The following is a 24124-nucleotide window of genomic DNA, read 5'->3' as shown; positions in this document are numbered from 1 at the left end:
GAACTGGCATCTAATACAAATAGAATATTGGTTACAAGATAAATAACAAGATTATGGTTAAAGTGAGGCATTGAGGTCATCTTTTAACACAGGTAATTCATGGAAAGAGTGAGTTAATATTTATATTTTTTATCTATTGCCTAGTTTATCACAGTTTTTTGCTTTTCTTGCGAAATATCAGCTATAAATATTTTTTCAGAGCTGTTTTGCTAAAGCTATGAAGAATTGAATGTTTGTTTTTAAGTATTTAGTCTTTTGCCAAAAGTAGCCCACATTCTAGTATAACTGGTCTCAACCTTTTTACTATTCCAAACAGCACATATAATTGGATCTTTCTACCTCCACTTCCTGACCTCTCTCCCTCCTTCATCTTCCTCCCTCCTACCTCTCACCTTTTCCCTACTTTCTATCCCTCTCCACCTCACTCTTTTTTATATTTCTCTGTTTGAAGATGAATTTTGGCATATGGAATTTTAATAAAATCTAGTAATATACAATAACGCACTCAGTTGCAGTATAGCATTAAATACAATACTGTATATCTGTTGTTCAAATCTACATACATGTGCATCTATGCAAATGCAGTCTGTTGGCATAGTTATAAAAATATAGTATAACATAGCTAAAGTACATATAACACATAGGAACCCTAACCAGACCACCACAATCTGAAAAATTTATAGCTGTGTATGAGAGCTTATCTTGTTAAAGCTCAGCCAACTCATTGCAAAAATGTGCAGATTTCAACCACGCCTGTTACCACTTAAAAACGATGAAAAGGCTTGGGTGCACCTTAAATTTAACAAAGCATTTCTTGGAATAAACAGCCACTGACTGACATATATAAAAGGGTACTAAAGATAGGGGTAAGTCAGTACATCAGTTAAACTCACTGAGTGACATGTATAAAGGAGTACTAAAGATAGGGGTAAGTCAATACATCAGTTAAACTCACTGAGTGACATGTATAAAGGGGTACTAAAGATAAGAGTAAGTCAGTACATCAGTTAAACTCACTGAGTGACATCTATAAAGGGGTACTAAAGATACGGGTAAATCAGTACACCAGTTAAACTCACTGAGTGACATCTATAAAGGGATACTAAAGATATGGGAAAATCAGTACATCGGTTAAACTCACTGAGTGACATGTATAAAGGAGTACTAAAGATAGGGGTAAGTCAGTACATCAGTTAAACTCACTGAGTGACATGTATAAAGGAGTACTAAAGATAGGGGTAAGTCAGTACATCAGTTAAACTCACTGAGTGACATCTATAAAGGAATAATAAAGATAAGGGTAAGTCAGTACATCAGTTAAACTCACTGAGTGACATTTATAAAGGGGTACTAAAGATATGGGTAAATCAGTACATCAGTTAAACTCACTGAGTGACATGTATAAAGGAGGACTAAAGATAGGGGTAAGTCAGTACATCAGTTAAACTCACTGAGTGACATCTATAAAGGAATAATAAAGATAAGGGTAAGTCAGTACATCAGTTAAACTCACTGAGTGACATTTATAAAGGGGTACTAAAGATATGGGTAAATCAGTACATCAGTTAAACTCACTGAGTGACATCTATAAAGGGATACTAAAAATAGAGGTGAGTCAGTACACCAGTTAAACTTATTGAGTGACATGTATAAAGGAATACTAAAGATAAGGGTAAGTCAGTACATCAGTTAAACTCACTGAGTGACATGTATAAAGGAGTACTAAAAATAGGGGTAAGTCCGTACATCAGTTAAACTCACTGAGTGACATGTATAAAAGAGTACTAAAGATAGGGGTAAGTCAGTACATCAGTTAAACTCACTGAGTGACGTGTATAAATCTAGGTAATAGCTAGACAGTACCCGTAGAAACTGGTATGTGCTTGCAATCACTTCACAAAATAAAATAAGTACTATCTTGTCTGAACATACAGAACTTGACAGCATTTTGTGACATTGGCTACAAACTACATTTTATTTTGGTTCAACCATGAATCTTGTGATTGCTGTACATTCTAATCATCATAGCTGACGATGGCAGAGCCGATATGGTATAAGTGGGTGATTCTGTTGGCAACTAGCGTCAGCACCTTTGCCTCCTACGGCTACATCACTGGCAGCTCCTCTATCGGGACTGTCTACTACATTCAGATATACAATGAGAGGATTGTCAGCAGTATGGTTGGCCCGATTCAGACAAGCATGCACAAGATATCATGTACGCTGATTAATATTGTCTTGAAATTTTTATCTTCCAATTACGTGCACTATATGCTACAACACATATTTCCTATATACCAGCCATATGTATTATATGCTACAGCACATACTTCATGTGTACCAGCCATGTGTACTATATGCTACAACACATGCTTCCTATGCACCAGCCATATATACTATATGCTACAACACATACCTCCTATGCACCAGCCATATATACTATATGCTACAACACATACTTCTTATGTACCAGCCATATGTACTATATGCTACAACACATGCTTCCTATGCACCAGCCATATATACTATATGTTACAACACATACTTCCATGTACCAGCCATATGTACATAGTGACATAGTGACATATTGACACATGTGTAGAAATATTAGTATGACAGCAGTAGCTAGTGACATAGTGACACATGTGTAGAAATATTAGCATGACAGCAGTAGCTAGTGACATAGTGACACATGTGTAGAAATATTAGCATGACAGCAGTAGCTAGTGACATATTGACACATGTGTAGAAATATTGGCATGACAGCAGTAGCTAGTGAAATATTGACACATGTGTAAAAATATTAGCATGAGAGTAGTAGCTAGTGACATAGTGACACATGTATAGAAATATTAGCATGACAGCAGTAACTAGTGACATAGTGACACATGTGTAGAAATATTAGCATGACAGCAGTAGCTAGTGACACATGTGTGGAAATATTAGCATGACAGCAGTAGCTAGTGACATATTGACACATGTGTAGAAATATTGTCATGACAGCAGTAGCTAGTGACATAGTGACACATCTGTAGAAATATTAGCATGAGAGTAGTAGCTAGTGACATAGTGACACTTGTGTAGGAATATTGTCATGACAGCAGTAGCTAGTGACATATTGACACATGTGTAGAAATATTAGCATAACAGCAGTAGCTAGTGACATATTGACACATTTGTAGAAATATTAGCATGACAGCAGTAGCTAGTGACATAGTGACACATGTATAGAAATATTAGCATGACAGCAGTAGCTAGTGACATAGTGACACATCTGTAGAAATATTAGCAGGACAGTAGTAGCTAGTGACATAGTGACATGTGTAGAAATATTAGCATGACAGCAGTAGCTAGTGACATAGTGACACATGTGTAGAAATATTAGCATGACAGTAGTAGCTAGTGACATAGTGACACGTGTGTAGAAATATTAGCATGACCGCAGTAGCTAGTGACATAGTGACACATGTGTAGAAATATTAGCATGACAGTAGTAGCTAGTGACATAGTGACACATGTGTAGAAATATTAGCATGACAGTAGTAGCTAGTGACATAGTGACACATGTGTAGAAATGTGTAGCTATTGACATAGTGGCATGTATTAGAAAACTTAGCAAGCTAAGTTTTCATAAGGCTGTTGACAGAAATTTGTTTTCACTTGTCCACTGTTAATTCAATAATGCTTGTCATGTCACTTTGGTAGCATCTAATCATCACAGCCTATTAATCTATAAAACAATTTGAAAAAGTTGGATGAATATTTACCAAATGCGTAAAGATTGCAAAGCACCTGGACTATCCAGTTGCGTGTGTTTTTAATGTTTTAGCTCAAAATATTCTCTCAATGTTTGTCTTAGCATATCATAGGAATATTATTACACCATCGTTTGACTCACTATTTATTCACCAGAGAACATTTACTAGGAACATAAGTAACAAACAGGTCATTTTCAGCAGTAGAACTTTATATTCAGCCGTGTTTCAGGCTTGCCCTCATTCTACCTACACAAGAAATTGGGTAGCAAGTGGCTGCAGCTGTTAGGAGGCACTTTTCTCTCAGGAGGGATAGCTCTAACGGCTGTCACTTCTTCCTCATGGCAAGCGCTGTTGCTGACCGGAATTGTCTCAGGTAAATCTGGCAGCATGTTTCCTCGGCATTAAACGATTCATATTTACCCAGTTTATAAAATGTACCGATATTGAAGGTTCTGGAAGTGGGATGGTACACGTAGCCACTACCAACATAATAAAAGAGCATTTTCCAGGCAAACAGATCGGGCCATTTGGTGCCACCTGCTTGTCGTTGTTCTTAGCTACAATAGTGGCCCCTCAACTCTGGAGATATTTGATGACTGCTCTGACCTGGCAACTGGCTCTCGTTACTATAGGTGAGTTTATCAACTTGCATTTCCATCGCCATCTTAGACAGGGTGCACCCTTTGCGTTTCATTTTAGCAGCGGTGTGACAGTCAATACCCTTTCAACAGTTTCAGTAATTAAGATGGTGGAGTGAGGCTATTGTGCGTCGCCTTGGTAACTACATAGCAGCCCCTACTAGAGATGGCAGCTAGACTAACAATAACACCAAATTTACAGCATGGTTGTGATAAACCTCAAACAGCTTAGCTGTTTAGATCAGGGCCCAACCTAACTGGTTAGAAGTGGCCCAGACAACATTTTCCTAGCAAATTTGTAAAACTCAAACCTTGACATATTGTTCCTGATTTGGTATATAATTGTAATTATATATTATATTATACGTACTACTAGCTAACGTCCGGTGTTACGTGAGTAATAAAAACAGCTAATAAACCTTGGCAGATAATGCAGTTGCCATTGGCTAAGCTGACTAATTAGCAAATGGAAAAATTAGCAACTTGGTTAGTTTGAGTAACTTAAGCTAGTAACTTAAGCTTGCTTATAAATATTATTAAACTTATTATAATAAGAGCTTTGAGCCGTGAGCCATGAAGCCAGCTTGTGTGACATTAAGCATCACACAACGTCATAATGTGTGTTTTACCTGATGTAATAAGTATGTTCACAATTATTTATCACTATGACCAATCGGATACGTAGTCTAGCAATTCGATTTAGCGTGCCTGTCTGCAGACTGGCAGACAAGCACGCTAAACAGGTGCATTGAATTTGAACTCGGAGGTTTCGAATTGAAATATATAAATTAAGATTTATATATATATAAGCAAGATATATATATATTTTTGTTGTTGTTAAGGAAACATATATATATATATATATATATATATATATATATATATATATATATATATATATATATATATATATATATATAGTAAATGTATATTACTAGACAATTTTTAACTAGTCTTTTTGCGGCAGCTACAATGTTGCTTTGTGTTTGGCACTGGTTAGGTTGTCACTGATGGTTTTGATAAGATGGCGCAGTGTAGAGGCAGTGCTTATAAAATTTCGAAATGATAACTCTTGGCATGCCTGCGTGTTGATATTAATTCATCCTTTCTGTTTAGTGTTGTTAGTTCTGGTTTGAATATTATATAACATTTTTAGTAGACATAACTTGCAGCAATGTTTTGGTTGTTGTCTTTCAAATTCCATATGTATTTATTAGGTTTTGTCTAATTTTGTTTACTGTTCTAATTGAATGAAGCTGTGGGGTTATTGTATTTGGATTTGCATTCTGTTGTACATAATCCAATGTATGATTCTGTTTTTATATCAGTTTTATTTGTTACTTCAGCTTGGTATATTATGTTTTTTGGGGATGTTTGATGTTTCTCTGGTGTTATTGTCGCTTTGTCTGCATTTGCAGTCTTTTTGTTTGCAATTGCAGATAAAAAGACCAACATGTCAACTAAAAACATAATATATATCTATATACACACAGTAGGTGCTCTTACAACGTAAATAATCTGTTCCAGGAATGTTTACGTTATAAGAACAGTAACATACATGTTGTTATATGTGTACTAAGTATGTGTGACCTTGAAGCAATGTTATGGGTGGTCTAGCTGATGTTATCTTTATGACTCATCAGTACCGATCAAGCAGCCTAGCTAAGCAGTCGTCTTGAATTATCCTTGTCAACATTCATACAATAAAACCACCTTGAGGAAACTCCACATTATAATATGGTGTCAGGACGTCTATAGTATATAGTGTGGATTATCGCTTCTGGATAGTAATGGCAGAGGGTGGTTTGCGAGCTCCAGGTTGCTTTATATCTAATGCTGGCAACCCCAGTGAGACTAGCAGAAGCTGGCACGAATGGCTTGAACAATTTAACTTTTATATGCTAGCAACAGAGAAGTCAACAAAAGGGGGAGAAATCCAAGTAGCCATACTGTTAACCCTACTTGGACCACAGGGTCAGGAGATATTCCGAACTTTCAATCTTCCTGAAGAAGACCGCAAGGATATTGAAAAGGTTAAGGAGGCATTCACCCGGCACTTTACACCACAAGTGAAAATTATCTATGAACGGTACAAGTTTCATAACAGAACACAGCTTCCAGGTGAATCATTCGACAATTTTTTAACTGCACTACGCGGACTCTTGTCTACTTGCAATATACATGCTGATGAACAAAATAGTGCTCTGATAGACAGAATTGTATGTGGCATTAACTCACCAGAAGTCAGAGAGGACATATTCAATTTAGATGGCAATCCGGATTTGAACAAAATTATACAGCTGTGTCGTCGGGCGGAAGCCACCAAACATTATCTTACAGATATGAAAATCGACAAAGAGAATGCTAATATTAATACAGTACAACAACCGAACCATCTAGCTCACAAGAATAAGAACGGCGCCAGAGTAAATAACTGTAAATACTGTAAGTCGAGTCACCCTAAAGGAGCATGCCCTGCATACGGCAAAGAGTGCCGAAATTGCCACAAGATGAATCATTTCAGCATAGCTTGTATGGCACCACAGCGTAAGTCTGCTGCCAAAGCTGCATATGAGCTAGTAGAGACCAGTGGACAACAGAATGACATAACTTTTACTGTGAACAACGACAAGAGCCGAAGAGAATGGTGCATCACCACAAGGTGCAATGAAAAGCCGCTACATCTCAAAGTTGACACGGGAGCTTCATGCAATGTCATGCCTAAAGGGATATTTGACTCTTTATCGGTGCATACACCTCTACAAAAGTATGGCAAGTCATTAGTTTCATTTAGCAACCATGAACTAGATGTACTAGGTAAAGTAACATTGTTGGTGGATGTTAGCGCTCGTTTTGTACCACTAGATTTTGTAATAGTGTCATCAAGTGCAGGTCAGAAGACCTTGTTAGGATTACCAAGTGCAATGGAATTGGGTTTGGTCAATGTCTCAAATACAGTCAGCGATGACCTTGCTAAAGCTTACCCAGATGTGTTCAGTGGTTTGGGGTGCCTCCCATGCAAACATGCTCTGCAACTGAAAGAAAATGTTTATAATAGAGTTTGGAGCTGAGTTAACTAAAATGTATGTCGGTGGATGTAGCTTACTAAGCGAGGTTAATGTTACATGCTCAATTTTTAAAATTAGTTTTCTGGCTGGGGGTACCTCACTGGTGGTTTGGATATGCGCCCTGACCTAGTTGTGTGCGTTTGCGCAGATGGAAGTGACTGATAATTACTACTAGGCTGGTGGGTGGTGTGTGAAGACTGTGAGGTATCTGATGAGGTTAAAGGCTGTGTGGCCTCTGACCTTGTGTCATTGTGGTCTACACCTTGTGCCGGTCTATGTTCCACTGCCATAAAATTACGCATGGTTATATTCTCTAATTGCAAAGATTGCAGGGTTGTTGGGGCTTCCTTGTATGGCCTCAAGAATTTTATGTTCCTTCTAAAAACTCTACCCTTGCCGATATTCACATAAAAACTCCTGGGTGTCTCTGCTCTCCGGATGATCACACCATCTACCCAACGCCGATGGCCTAGTTGGCACCAAACTCTCATGCCCACACACATCTCAATAGGTCGCCTAGCTGGGCTTGTGTTGAACATATCTTGCGACTGGCGCTCTCTGAAAGCTTTCTCAATCAGGTTAATGTCTACTTTTTGAAGTTTGAGCTGTTGAGGCATGAACTGAAGATTGTTTCTTAGATTTCTTGACTGTAATAGAACTGAAGGTGATGGTAATTTACCCCCCAGTGGTGTAGATCGAAGGGAGGCTAAGACATCAAACAATGTTTGATTTGACTCATGGGCCTTTTTCAGGCTGCTTTTGATAGTTTGATTCATCCTTTCAGCAAGGCCGTTAGAACGAGAATAGTACGGGCTAGATGTGATGTGCTGTATCTCAAGTTCTTTTAGAAACTGTTCAAATTCAAATGATGTAAAATACGAAGCATTATCAGAAACTAGGATCTCAGGTCTACCAAAGTCAAGGAACTGCCTACGCAGTATCTCGACAATGCTACTTGAGTTTGCATTCTTCAGCTCACAGCAGGTAGGCCATTTGGAATATCTGTCTACCGTGACTAGATACTCCTTGCCAGCTAAGTGAAAAACATCTATGCTTACTGATTGCATTGGATACTGCGGTGTGTCATATGGTTCGTAAGCACATTGTGCATTTGCCCTCACATTCTCCTGGCATGTTGCACAACTCAACACCACATCCTGTATCTGCCCCTGATAACCTGGCCAGTACACGGAATTTTTGGCTTTCTCTATGCACTTACTAACCCCTAAATGTCCTATGTGAATGATATCTATTACCTGCTTGCGCATAGACACTGGGATAACTATTTGACTGTTTTTAAGTATCAGACCATCGTGTGTCGTCAAATCATATCTCGCTGCCCAAAATGGTTTCAGTGGTTCAATGCACATTCTCCTCTTAGCTGGCCAGCCATTTCGTATGTAGCTGCTAAGGATTTGTAGAGTGCTGTCTGATTGCACTGTGCTAAGGAGCCGGTCTTTGAAGGTTGGGTTTTTAAGGACACCGCTAGTGACTGAATGGATTTGTTCTGTATCTAGTGAGCTTAGAGCTTCTGCATCTTCACATAAATCTGCCAAAAAGGCACGCGATAGTGTGTCTGCAAGAACTAGAGCTTTACCTGGTTTATGCACAAGTGTGTAATCATATAATTGATTGCGTAGTCTCATTCTCAATAGTGTAATTGAGATAAGTGCAATTGAGCGCAAATGAGACCGTATCAGAATGAGACCGCGAAAATGAGACCGCAAATGAGACCGCAAAATGAGTCCGCAAATGAGACCGCGTATCAGACCATCGTGTGTCGTCAAATCATATCTCGCTGCCCAAAATGGTTTCAGTGGTTCAATGCACATTCTCCTCTTAGCTGGCCAGCCATTTCGTATGTAGCTGCTAAGGATTTGTAGAGTGCTGTCTGATTGCACTGTGCTAAGGAGCCGGTCTTTGAAGGTCGGGTTTCTAAGGACACCGCTAGTGACTGAATGGATTTGTTCTGTATTTAGTGAGCTTAGAGCTTCTGCATCTTCACATAAATCTGCCAAAAAGGCACGCGATAGTGTGTCTGCAAGAACTAGAGCTTTACCTGGTTTATGCACAAGTGTGTAATCATATAATTGATTGCGTAGTCTCATTCTCAATAGTGTAATTGAGATAAGTGCAATTAAGTGCAAATGAGTGCAATTGCAGATAAAAAGACCAACATGTCAACTAAAAACATAATATATATCTATATACACACAGTAGGTGCTCTTACAACGTAAATAATCTGTTCCAGGAATGTTTACGTTATAAGAACAGTAACATACATGTAAATTACCTAATCTGATCCAAGATCTTTCCAAACTCCTTTCTTTGTAAAAAGAAAAACTAAACTTATTATTTTAATTTGTAAGCTGTACTGTAACTGCAGTATTATCAAATCGGACTGACAACTTTTCTCCTTTTTCTGACAAAGTTAACTGGTTTCATAGACAAAGATTGCGGTAATTTTGCAATAAGTTGATTGGGAGCCCACATCTTCCATGTTCAGCTACACTGATTTGCTTAGTTTTCTAAACAGCAAAGTCTATTCCACAAAATAAAACTAATAACAAATATTTTACACGTGTACAATAAAGCAAAACAAAATATATTTTTACTATAAAAAGAGTGGTAATAGCTGTTCATCGTCTACGTGTGTTCAGGGCTCAAAGTTAGGATAAAAGATAGCTTTCGACGATACCCAACTTGTGACATTCAGACTGGTAGACCAATACTATAACACCTGCACCAATCAATTGGCTTCAAGTATTTATGAATAATTGTGCAGTTACCTGTTCTTGTTTTTCGACACATCTGACAACTTATCACGATGAAGTAGAATGTCATGGAAGTTGTATACATAATAGACTAGCTGAATGCCCGGCGTGGCACTGGTGATAATATAGATGTAGTTACCCAATGAATTTGAGTAACTTACCTGGTTAACCAGTAAAGGTAAGCTTGCCTATACTAAAACAATTGCTGTGGTTGCAGATGGCTTAATAATCACTACGTTTAGCATAACTGCCATCTGTGCTAGTTAATGACCCCCAGAGATTCAAACATGATTATTTTAACTAATGTAATGAATGGTATGCTGTAGTTTACAGCAAAGGGATACATGTTTTCACAAATTTTTTATTCCAAAGGAAATGAAAGACTTTGAAGGCGATGTATGATTATTTGGTTTCCTGCTACAAAATTAGAAATATAGAATTAGTTTGTGTTGTCATAAGTGGTTAGGAAGAAATTATGTTATGCATAACTTTTCTGAATCCACACACAACATCAGTGTTGAAATTGTTTTGTCATTTTATTCTATTTTGAGTATATTTAGTTTGTGCATTTTTGCTTAGCTTGTGTGAACTGGTTTGATTATAACTGGTTCACGCACTAATGAAGGTGTTAAGGTCCGGCCACACGTAACGAATTATTCGTTCAATCTGACCGAATCCACGAATTTCACAGAATTCACAGATCTATTCTGCCGAATATCATAGATTCGTCTGAGCTGTGCATGCACACCGAATTCGTTACCAAAACGCGTTTAATTGGCTAACCAATTTTTTTAGCGAGCACGATTCTATTAGCTTTGACAAGTGATATAGTCCAAGACACGTACGACGACACACAATAAAAGTATCACCGCGATATGACTTGATACATACGATGCAACTGCCTATATGCGCTAGAGATAGCGACTGTTTTTGCGACGGAGCTTTTGCTGCATAAAAAGAAATTATTATTATTGAAAAAGAAATAATTCATAACTTCTAAAATATCTAAAAAAAAATTCTAGATACACGATGAGAAGTTCCTGTCATGGTGAACCAACGAGAGAGAACCAACAATAGCGCATATAGGCAGTTGCATCGTATGTATCAAGTCATATCGCGGTAAAACTTTTATTGTGGGTCGTCGTACGTGTCTTGGACTATATCACTTGTCAAAGCTAATAGAATCGTGCTCGCTAAAAAAATTGGTTAGCCAATTAAACGCGTTTCGGTAACGAATTCGGTGTGCATGCACAGCTCAGACGAATCTATCATATTCGGCAGAATAGATCTGTTAATTCTGTGAAATTCGTGGATTCGGTCAGATTGAACGAATAATTCGTTACGTGTGGCCGGACCTTAAAGCTATTATATCCAGTACTAATATTTCCCAGTAAAGGTTACTTTTTTATTCTACAAGTTCAACAATTAAATACACAACAAACAGAATTCTATCCAATAATATTAATGACAAAAAATTAAAACAACCAATTAAAGTTACACCCTTATTCGAACGGTTGTCCATGATTGCTTGCTCGGTCCTGTAGTGCTAGGAGTTTGACAGTCAAATGAAAGCCATGGCAGTCCTTAGATATAGAGGCTCGGCAGTTGAGATAGTTAAGTAGAAGAAAATCAGCTGATGATGGAGGAGGAGGTTCCGTAGGTAGAGAGAAGATAGAAGTTCCACGGGCAGAAGGAAGAGAGATGGAAGTGAGAGGAAAGAGGAATGGCAGAGAGATGGAAGAGAGAGGGAAGAGAGAGGGAAGTTAGAGGAAAGAGAGATGGAAGAGAGATGGAAGAGAGAGGTAAGAGAGAGGGAAGTGAGAGAAAAGAGAGATGGAAGAGAGATGGAAGAGAGATGAAAGAGAGAGGGAAGTGAGAGGAAAGAGAGAGAAAAGAGAAAGGGAAGAGAGAAGAAAGAGAGAGGTAAAAGAGAGAAGAAAGAGACAGAAGGAAAAGAGAGGGGAGAGAGAGGGGAGAGGGATGGAAGAGAGATGGAAGAGAGAGAGAGAAGTGAGAGGAAAGAGAGAGGGAAGAGAAAGGGAAGAGAGAAGAAAAAGAGAGGTGAAAGAGAGAAGAAAGAGACAGAAGGAAAAGAGAAGGGAGAGAGAGGGGAGAGGGATGGAAGAGAGATGGAAGAGAGAGAGAAGTGAGAGGAAAGAGAGAGGGAAGAGAGAGAAGTAAGAGAGAGAAGTAAGAGAGAGAAGGAAGAGAGAGGGGAGAGAGAGGAAAGAGAAGAGAGAGGAAGGCTCCGGATGAGTATATGATGACTGTCTTTATTGCTGGTCCTTTAATGTATTAGGTGTCATATTCATAGTAATATTGCGTACATCTCCGGTGTTTAGACGTTTCTCCATTATGCTATCTGCTTTTGCTAATAGTTTCATACAAGACTGTAATTATCTGTGAGACAAGTCTATGCTCTTGTAGGGTGTATGCTAACTGTCAACATAGCCTGTGGTCTTACATATGTCAAAAGACATAAGGACTTTCTTCGAGTAGACCAACAAAGGGAAGACAAGAAGCTCCAGCTCTTCCCAAAAAGAGCATCATCCAGCATTTACATCCCCGATTCATACGAGCTTGTTAATAGAACCAACATGGACATTCGTCTGTCTCAGAGAAGCCTTACTGGAGTAAGTGTTTATTTTCGGAGAAATTGCAATGCATGTCATGATAAATACAGTGAACGCATTCACAGGAAGTTGCTTCTGAGTAAGGAATTGAAGTTCTTGATGCCAGCTTACACTGCGGCCATTTGTAATTGTTCCTCATAATGACAGGAGGATGTTGGCTCCAAAGATAAGACTAAATTCTCGGAGGAAGAGCTATCAGATTTAGATGAAAACTCGGAGGAAGCGAAGGATGGTACCATGTTACAGACTTTGAGAAGACCTGAGGTAGGTCATTCAACAGTTGTTCCATTTTTCATATCACAATCAACAGCTTTTTCTGCTCAATGATCTCTCATCAGATCTGCCTGACTATTACAGTCAATAGCCCTGCTAGTGGTCTCTGGCTTGTACTCTGGCGGTGTTGACTCTTGCTTCACAGTACTGGGAGACTATGCAGAAAGGACACTTGGGCTGACTAATGACCAGGTAGATGTTAATAATAGTTATAATATACCACATAGTTTGTTAGACTGCGTTCAAGTGATAAAACTAGCTCTACCTTATGATAGAGTACTGATATATCTATTGGTGGTTGCAATGGTAGACTTTAGTTCAATTGTAATAGTCATTTTTTTCACCTTTTTTCATTATTAGAAATTTACTTAGTTCTTTTGATTAAGCATTAAGGAAAAATAATTCAATAAAAAATTGTAAGAATAAAAATATATGACATTTCGCATGAAAAAACCAAAATGTTACCTCAGGAAATCAATCAGAAGGAGTGATCAGGAACAACTCTATACCAGCTTATTCATATTTATTTTCTTCAGTTTCATCAACTGGTTACTATTTGACTCACGTTAGTATCTGACTCAGGTTACTATCTGACTCAGGCTAGTATCTGACTCAGGCTAGTATCTGACTCAGGTTAGTATCTGACTCAGGCTAGTATCTGACTCAGGTTACTATCTGACTCAGGTTGGTATCTGACTCAGGCTAGTATCTGACTCAGGTTACTATCTGACTCAGGCTAGTATCTGACTCAGGCTAGTATCTGACTCAGGCTAGTATGTGACTCAGGTTAGTATCTGACTCAGGTTAGTATCTGACTCAGGTTAGTATCTGACTTAGGTTAGTATCTGACTCAGGCTAGTATATGACTCAGGTTAGTATCTGACTTAGGCTAGTATCTGACTCAGGCTAGTATCTGACTCAGGTTAGTATCTGACTCAGGTTAGTATCTGACTCAGGCTAGTATCTGACTCAGGTTAGTATCTGACTCAGGCTAGTATATGACTCAGGTTAGTATCTGACTCAGGTTAGTATATGACTCAGGTTAGTACCTGACTCAGGTTAGTATCTGACTCAGGTTAGTATCTGACTCAGGTTAGTATCTGACTCAGGTTAGTATCTGACTCAGGTTAGTATCTGACTCAGGTTAGTGTTTGACTCAGGCTAGTATTTGACTCAAGTTAGTATATGACTCATGTTAGTATTTGACTCAGGCTAGTATCTGACTTAGGCTAGTATCTGACCAGGTTTTGATGTTCAACTGGCAAAAACACTGGTGTTACTCTGGAACACATTCGAAGGAGTTTTTGATCAGATATGAAGAAAAACAGAGTAAAACTCTCTAGACATCCTGGTTGGTACAGGATGCACTAGTAAATAATACACGCTTACATATTTGCCTATTGATATAGCGCACAAAATGCCTCCAACCATAAATCAAATATATTAGCTATTATCAAACTACGGTATGTAAATTCGTTTTTCATTGTTTTTTACCTCTGAAGTAGTTATTCATTCTAAGAGAGTTTTGTTTTCGAATAAAATTTAAAAATTAAAAGCTGCATTAAGTTTTATGCCGCTCGTGGAATTATAAATAAAGCAGCAAATTACCTATAAATAACTTTGATGCTTGGATACCTGATGAAACATGGGAGTGTATGAGCTATGGCTCATAGGCTACAAGCTCATTTATGGCTAATTCTTGCCAGTAATAGGTCACAGAGGTCGTGAGTGGGAGGGGGGTTTACGTACATTAAAGGCTATGTTGAAAGTATAAACGAATGATATAATGACTCTCTCTCTACATGGAGCAATCTACATGTAGTATAATTCACTACTTTGTAGTATAATATAGCAAAAACATAGTATAATATAATAGATTACAATATATTATGAAGTATAGTATATTATAGTATAATATAAAGTAATAAAATAGAATACAATATAAAATAAAACATGTTGTAAAACAGAATGATGTAATGTAATCTACTATAATATAATAGACCTACAATATAACATAGTATAATACAAAATAATATTATATGATGTGTTATAGTACAAAAATGTACAATAAAATATTACCAGTATAAGATAATATAATATTAGTTTATATAATTACAATTTAATCATCTACCATCAAATATTATGATGTAATACAATATAACAGAGTAAGGTTATAATATATTATAATATAGCATAATACAATTGAGTATAACATATCATTGTGCAGTATAAGATAATATAAGTTAATAAACACATTATTTAATACAATACGATACAAAATAATACAATATAGTACAATATATAACTTATTTATACCATGAAGTATAATATGTTGTAGGATAATACAATAAAATATAATTTCATATAACATCTTAGCATATAATATAGTATATCAAAGAATAGTTTGTAATAAATATTGTAATATGATATAACATATTAAAATACACTATATGACAAAATACCAAAAAACAATGTGTTATAATAGGATATGAAAAGATATATTATATTATAGTAAGTATATTATGATGTAATACAATATCATAGGACTATATAATATAATTAAATGTATTATGCTGAGATATTACGCATATACGTATATTCTTTTTTACAGATAGCCAATGCTCTATCCGTCCAAGGAATTACACAGATTATCTCTGCTGTTGTCTATCTTTTACTGACTGCCTGTACAGAGTTCAGTGCTGTCTTACTACAAACTGTCAGCATTTTTGTTCTCGCTATTTCCATCTTTACCTTGACCTTCATAAAGTCTGAAGGTATGTATAACTAAATTAAATACAAGGCCACTTGAGTATTGCCTATATTCGAATAACAGCTAATCGCTTTTTGGTTTAGAAAGGAAATTTGTACCTCATAACTTTACGCTGTACGTATGACCTTCTTGCTTATTCAAACTATTGGTTTTTTATTGTTCCGAACATCCAGAAGCTGTGGTTTAAATATCATACCGTTAAAAAATTATCATACCACTTCCTAATAGTTTTGTCACTCTGACGGCGGTGGAAAGTCATAGTAACTGTGATTATGAGCCTGGCTGTAGTTGAGATGAGTGTTTGTACTGACATCACAGACATCTTGTCACTTGAGTTACGTAACATTTCTTTATGTTTTCTGATAGGACCAGGCTGATGCTTCTCAACAGCACTTTAAATTTCACTGTTCTACTCCTAAATCCTTTGCCTCTCACTGCCTCTCTTTTCATTTACAGTGCAGCTTTATGTCATAATTGGAATCATAGGGTTCTTCAAAGCTTTTACCACAGGAAATGCTGTCCCTCTGACCTTAGAGTTATCCAGTCCCCAGAGAATGATGCGACTGTATGTAGTCAAGTGTCTTATAGATGGTTTGGGAGTCGCAGGAGTACCTTTCCTCGCAGGTGGTAACCGATGTATATTGGCTCTCTATCTATTTATCTATCTACTCATCTATCTCTTTAGCTATCTACTCATCTATCTGTTTATCTATTTAAATGAAGTGCCAGTTGAATTGAGGCCATCTCAGTGACTTGTATATGATATTAGTTGAATGCCAGAAGTTGTGTACTCTGTGTAACTGTGTACTTTAGGTCTTTAAAGATGACATGTATATGACAATGTTTAAACAGAAAACGCATACTATGGTATACTTACAACTAATTTATATATATATATATATTCTGCTCTAACTCGGGTCGGAGACCCGAGTTAGAGCAGAATTTACCACCCATACGGGGTATCCGGGGTGAGGAAACAATTTTTTTTTTTTTTTTTTTATATATATATATATATAAAATTTATTCATGTAAAACCTTAGATAAAAAACAACTTCATTACTATTAGGTTCATGTCTGTTACGCAGACAATCATCAGATAAAATTGTTTTGGTCCAACTGAGTTATATATGTAAGAGAGGTGTAATTACTATAACGACTGATAGCTATGTAATTGCATTTCGTAGTGTGTATTTAGTAGAATGACGGCATGTGGAAGCTAGCTCGTTACGCTTGTTGAGTGAGCTCATTTCTGGTTTTGTGAGGATGATGTACTTTTCTGATATGCACAGGTTACAACGCTTGGTGGCTGGGTCGTATGGCCTTGCGTGTTGAACGATTTTCCATTTAATTGTATACGGTGTGTTCAGGCCTTTTAGCTGCCAGATGTAGTTACTAAGCTCTGTGGCAGATTGCTTGTCCTGGTGCCTGAAAGATGATATGTGGCCGCTGAGTCGTGTCTTAAAGGTATTTTCTGTGAGGCCAATATAACTTTCTGTAGGTTTGCTACCGTCGTCTGCGGTGACTACAGCTTGGTAAATGAGCGACTTGCTAAGACAGTTTCCTCCGAGAGGGCATTCATTTGGTGCGCGACAGTTGCATGTTTTGTTGTTTGCTGGGTGCGTCGAGGCGTTGTTCAAGAGCTTCTTATTGTGATTGTTGATGGTTTGTTTGATGTTAGGCATGCAGCTGTAGCCAATCTTTGTGTTGTTTCTATTAAATAGCTTTCTTAGAGGGTGATTGCTCGGAAAAGATTTATTTAATATTTTGATGAATGTCTGGCCGATGTTATTTGCCACGTTTCTGCTATATGGTGGGTATATAGCAGCTGGTGTGTATATCCGCTTGCTGTCAATGCCTGCTGGTACGGTGGTGCTGCTCGGTTGAACTCATTAGCATGGGATGAGATTGCTGATAGTCGGTGGTTGATTGCTTGAGGTAGCTGCTTTATAATGTAGGGTGGGTGGTTGGATTGAGTGTGGATGTATAACGGGATGTTATTGGGTTTGTTGTACGGTGAGTATTTCCCAGTTGTTAGGTCGGAGGTGACGTCTAGGAAGTGTGTCACTTTTTTGTTGGTTTCGGCTGTGATGTTTAGTCCGTGCTTCTTGAATATAAGGCAGAGGTCTTTTTTATTTTTTCGGCTTGGCGGGGTGCAGATCCTGTTACTGCTAAACCGTCATCACTATACAGTCCTAGGTTGATGCTGTGCTTCTTACTGATCTCGTGTAGTAAGAATGAGTCAATTAATTCGCACGTTTCTGCTCCATCGTAACTCCCCATTGTCACGTCAAAATGGGAGTTTTCTCCCCTTTTGCCCCACATTGTATTTCCATTGAATAATACTGATTGTTTGGTGTGCATGATGATGTCTGTGTCCTCAGCTGTAATGTTATCGTAGTTCGATGCAAATTTCAATGCTGATTGGAGGAGTTCGGCGAGCTTAGTAACTACATCTGGCAGCTAAAAGGCCTGAACACACCGTATATAATTAAATGGAAAATCGTTCAACACGCAAGGCCATACGACCCAGCCACCAAGCGTTGTAACCTGTGCATATCAGAAAAGTACATCATCCTCACAAAACCAGAAATGAGCTCACTCAACAAGCGTAACGAGCTAGCTTCCACATGCCGGCATTCTACTAAATACACACTACGAAATGCAATTACATAGCTATCAGTCGTTATAGTAATTACACCTCTCTTACATATATAACTCAGTTGGACCAAAAAAATTTTATCTGATGATTGTCTGCGTAACAGACATGAAACTAATAGTAATGAAGTTGTTTTTTATCTAAGGTTTTACATGAATAAATTTTATATTTAAGCTCTGACCACTCATTGAGCACTATCTGGCAGCTTTGACACACTACATTGGAATATATATAAATATATATACACACATATATATATATATATATATATATATATATATATATATATATATATATATATATATATATATATATATATATATATATATATATATATATATATATATATATATGAGTACAAACAACATACATGTACATATATATTACCTATATATGTATGTTGTTTGATAAATGTGTAATATATATGTATGTTGAAGCAACATGTATGTAACATATATATGTAAGTTGCTTGTAATATTATATACTCGTATGTTATTATTATTATGTACATACGAAAGACTTATGTATTACAATGTATATACAGGAAACATATACTACATTTTATATACAACAAACATACATATTACAGTGTATATACAAAAAACATATATGTTACAGTTTTCATATGACAGCCATGTTTACAGTGACCCCCGGGTTATGGCTTACCTGCCTTACAGTTTTTCGCCTTACAAAGTGGAATGCCAAGTTTTTTCAGCCTACCGTTACAGCATTTTCCCCGCCATACGGCACTCACAAAATTAATTTTGAAATTCGAGTTTCGACAATATTGCACGGTCTTTCTTTTCGAATTATTTTGAAAAACATTTTAATAAGGTCGGCTAAAAGTTATAGTGAAAGTGAAGCAAACTGGACACAAACAGGTAATAAAAATTCAAGACGATAACAAAACTAAAGTAAATTTTGTAAAATATTAAAGCTTAGCTTCGTGTAAGTAATCTTTAGTAAGTTAAATTGATTTAAGTTAAATTTAAAGTTTATGCTGTGTTACATAGCGTCACAGAGAGCAAGTATTTAGCTCTTATTAGTAAGTTTACTCAAATTAGCCATTGAAAATGTGCCACACTAATAGCAAGTGGCAGGCAACTACATTACTTCTCATTGTATATAAGCTGATTTTTAATACCCGTGCAATGCCGGGCATTCCGCTAGTAAATACATGTATATATTACAGTGTACATACAAGAGACAGTCAATGAGAAAGCAGCTCTCTACCTAGGATCAGCAGCACTTCTTACCTCTGCCAGCGTACTCACACCTTTCCTAAAGAAAGTTCTTCAGAAGCCAAGACGAAAATGGAATAACGAAGTTACCCAAGACTCCATTGGGATCACCAGTTTTGTTAGCTATTAACAAAAGTTGGCTAGTCCTACACGTTTGTCTTACACTATAAATGCCAAAGTTGTTTGGTGTTATTAGACGAGGGAGAGAGCTACTGTATAGACCCATTTATCCTTTATGAATGTATTTTTGTGTCACATTGTTAGTGGCCTATCTGTTGTCTACTGAATTTCATAGAAGTATTTCTGTGTCACATTGTTGGTGACCTATTTGTTCTTTACTAAAATTCATAGAGGTATCTTTGTGTCACATTGTTAGTGGCCTAATCGTTCTCTACTGAAATTCATAGAAGTATCTTTGTGTCACACTGTTAGTGACCTAATCGTTCTCTACTGAAACCCATAGAAGTATCTTTGTGTCACACTTTTAGTGATCTATCTGTTGTCTACTAAATTTATAGTACAAGTATGTCAATCTATCCTGTTTACGAAAATGAATTAGAATAACACACAGAGACAACGATCAAACCCCTCAAAAGAGAGATACAAGGCTTGATAGGGAGAGCCTTATACAGCGCATCAGCCTTTGGACCAACAATGCTAAGCCTCAGTTTAGCGAAAATGTCCAAAGCAAGCTTGCCATTTAATGTTCTATATAAGGCTATGCTCTGCCATGTAAGTTTTACATCAAAAAGAAAAATAGCTGCGTATAAAGATGTATTTATATACATATTCACAAAATGACCCGTCTCAGAAACGACATGGCATGCTACACTGGTTAAAACAATAAAATCTCTTGTTTTTGTCAACAAAGCTGTGATCTCAGTCTAAAGAGATGCTGGGTTTCTATTCACTTGTCATTACATTCATTTCAATACATGACTCACTAACTCGATGAAAATCTTACATACCTCTCATTCTCTCTCACAGTCTTGTCTATTAAATATCAGCTTTGTCAACAAAGCTGTGATCTCAGTCTAAAGAGATGATGGGTTTCTATCCACTTGTCATTATTCATTTCAATACATGACTCACTAATTCTATGAAAATCTTACATACCTCTCATTCTCTCTCACAGTCTTGTCCCATAAAATACCATGCAGCAAACTCACTTTTGTCTTTGGGATCAATGTCTGATCGAACCACCATCCATATTGGCTAAGAAATCTTTACAATTATTTCAACTCTGTAATATATTTGCTTTATTAGAAGGTAAAGTGACGCCGTTGGCTGGCGGAGGTCATACCTTACGCAGCTTTTGTTGGTCTTTTCAAACACTGCAAGCAACGATTGTAACTGTTGCACCCGTGTGACAGGAGAGACTCATTATTTTAAATTCACACTTTCAGAAAATGATTAGGCTACTACTATTCCCATGACCAAACACGAGCGAAGCAATGGTTTGGGAGATTTATGATAAATGCATATGTGCACACAACTCCCGAAAAGTATTCATCAACAACGTCGCAAACCCTTGTACCGAAATCCCACCAATGAATTTAACCATTTTTCAATGTAGTCGTTAAAGTATAATAACGATACAAAACACATATAAACCTATTTAAATATGTTACCAAGTCTTTATTGTTTGTAAAAAATTTCCTAAACCTTACCCATCTGATCAGATTATACATAAATAGACAGATTATATCGGCCTAAAATCGTTATTAAAACTTGACAAGCCTTATTTTTTATCAAAAGTAAGACCGACAACCGAAATACCGAGCGACAGAGAATAGAACCATTAAGTCGTGCACATTTCACAAAAAAAACGGGCACATTTCACCAGTCTGTATCATTGTCCAATTGCCGAAGGTTTCTGTAATTAACGTAGAAGTTCTGAAAAGCAATCGTTTCTTTTTTGCCGATTTCAAAGTAACTGACATTTTGGACACTTATGAGTACTTTGGTATTTCAACTGATATCCAAAGCAGTGAAAGTGAAGGAAATGACGATGATAATTTTTTAACGATTCTTATGAGATTATTGCAATATTTAATAATTATAAGAATAGTTATTCAATTTTATAAGATTTAATTATTGTTGGCTGTACATAACTAGCTCATCTACTATTCTACTAACTCTATTATTATACTGAATGCCCTTGACCTTGTTATTATACATTGTTGTAACCTTGACCTGATTAAATAAAGAGAACTTCCTGTCTGAATATCTAACAATTATAGGAATAATTATTCGATTTTATAAGATTTAATTATAAGAATAAGCATTCGAATTTACAAGATCGAAGTATATAGTGACCGATGTTGGGCAATATATTACTGTTATTATTTTTTACTACTACATTGCTACTACAGCACCAGTTAACTATGGATTATGTATGTGCATGTATTACGGACCTGTATGTATGTACTGTAGGTTCTGGAAGCGGTATGCTTCATGTAGCGACCACCAACATCATTAAAGAATATTTCCCTGGGAAGCAGATTGGCCCCTTTGGTGCCGCTTGTTTGTCCTTGAACCTGGCTACCGTGGTTGTGCTCCAGCTGTGGAGATATTTAATGACTGCACTGAGTTGGTAACTCGCTCTCATCATTATAGGTAGGTCGTGAAAAAGCTTTCTGGCATTTATACAGCTGCAGACAGGTCGGAATGGGACCAGGATTTGAATAAAACCAACCTAGATATTCTTCTGTCTCAGAGTGAAGATGCTGAGGTAAGTGTGGTTTGTATCAGTTGAGCTTACTGCACGTCCAAATACATGTATACAATATCGCTGAACATTTTGTGCATAGAGACAGGCGCAAGTATAATTATTGTACAAATGCCTGGTCAAAGCTGAAATAAATATATATTAAAATTACCTTAACTAGGGTAAACAATACACAAATCTACAGCTTGCATCAAGGTGTTTTAGTAAAGGTTTCAGTCACTGCAACCAGCCTTATTGTTACTAATCCCTTAGTTGTGGGTAGCTAAGAGCACTTTTACACCAGCAACGATTCTGTGATCTTGGCTTGGCCCAGTTGCGACGGAACCGTGAGAGACGGAAGCATGCCCAGTTGCAGTTTGTGGTCTTAGCCCAGTTGCAACGAAACCGTGAGGGACGGAAGCATGCCCAGTTGCAGTTTGTGGTCATAGCCCAGTTGCAACGGAACCGTGAGGGACGGAAGCATGCTCAGTTGCAGTTTGTAGTCTTAGCCCAGTTGCAACGGAACCGTGAGGAATGGAAGCATGCCTAATTGCAGTTTGTGGTTCTTTTTAATTTGTTGCTATTAAGTATAATATACCATAAAAAACATAATTTAATTTACTAAATTCTGATATAATATAGTACAATACAATATATCATAATAAATCACTATATAATATAATAAATTGCAATATCATATTATATAATACTGTATAATATCATGTAATATACACGTTATATAGCATAGCATATGTTATACTAGTTGAATGCCAGGCATTGCCCAGGCAATAAAAGTCTTTGCACAAAAAACTTTTTTTCATTTAACATATAACAAAAGTTACCATTCTAACTTTCAAACTTCATATCATAAGAGAAGTGTTTTGTGTAGTTGAAATAAATTGAGAGAAAAAATAAAACAACTGCAAAAGTTTTCAAACTTTGTCAAACAACTGTAACTTTCGAAACTGTAACTAAAAAATGTTTGCTGCTGGTCAAATAAATTGAGAAACAAAATAAAACAACTATAATAGTGTTTAAATGTGAATGTGAAATAATTAGCAAGTAATAGCTAAATTAAGTTGGTTTAGCTGTGATTACAATAATAACGACTTGGTAATGATACAATTAGTACGAACTGAGAAAACAAAATAAAAATCCTGAATAGGTTGAATTAATAATAACCATTCGTTAACCATAGAAGTGTGTGTATAAACAAGGTTAGTGTTCCAGCAAAGAATATCTATCAAAACTTTGAATACGACGATACTGATACCTCTTGACACTGGTACCTTTTGATACTGGTACTTCTTGATACTGGTACCTCTTGATACTGGTACCTCTTGATACTGACACCTCTTGATACTGGTACAAATGTAAAAATGAGATACCGCACCGTCTTGTTTGGTACTTTGTCTGACCAAACAGAGAAAGAATGTAGAGGCTATTCCTACTTGAGATAATACAATTGCTCGCGTGAAACGTGTTGGCCTTGACCAATTTAGCAATTAAATCTATTAGACCAATTAAACCATATGTTATAACATAGTAAAATACACTATTATGACCAAAAATCATTAGATTTTAATAGGATAAGAAAAGATAT

At 36.8% G+C, this 24124-nt stretch overlaps 1 protein-coding gene across 1 annotated transcript; it reads left to right on the top strand.

The window, feature by feature from the left end:
- Positions 1-2034: 2034 nt before the first annotated feature.
- LOC137399701 (monocarboxylate transporter 9-like) lies at positions 2035-20306 on the top strand. The gene is made up of 9 exons (XM_068085901.1): positions 2035-2218; positions 3988-4131; positions 4208-4390; positions 12666-12871; positions 13019-13135; positions 13229-13336; positions 15756-15918; positions 16371-16538; positions 19763-20306. Exons 1-9 carry the CDS (start codon positions 2035-2037, stop codon positions 19939-19941), a joined length of 1452 nt encoding a protein of 483 aa, XP_067942002.1. The 3' UTR covers positions 19942-20306.
- Positions 20307-24124: the final 3818 nt, after the last annotated feature.

The sequence above is a fragment of the Watersipora subatra genome, chromosome 7, assembly GCF_963576615.1.
Source record: "Watersipora subatra chromosome 7, tzWatSuba1.1, whole genome shotgun sequence".
In the NCBI taxonomy this organism is placed as follows: domain Eukaryota; kingdom Metazoa; phylum Bryozoa; class Gymnolaemata; order Cheilostomatida; family Watersiporidae; genus Watersipora; species Watersipora subatra.
This window is presented reverse-complemented; position numbering and strand designations above follow the sequence as displayed.

What these genes read in the sequence shown, in the direction of transcription:
- LOC137399701 (XM_068085901.1), top strand. Translation starts at nt 2,035, where the DNA reads ATGGCAGAGCCGATATGGTATAAGTGGGTGATTCTGTTGGCAACTAGC. An exon ending in GCTGACCGGAATTGTCTCAG is followed by an intron (nt 4,132 to 4,207) that starts GTAAATCTGGCA and finishes CCGATATTGAAG; the next exon opens with GTTCTGGAAGTGGGATGGTA. An exon ending in ACTGGCTCTCGTTACTATAG is followed by an intron (nt 4,391 to 12,665) that starts GTGAGTTTATCA and finishes ATGCTCTTGTAG; the next exon opens with GGTGTATGCTAACTGTCAAC.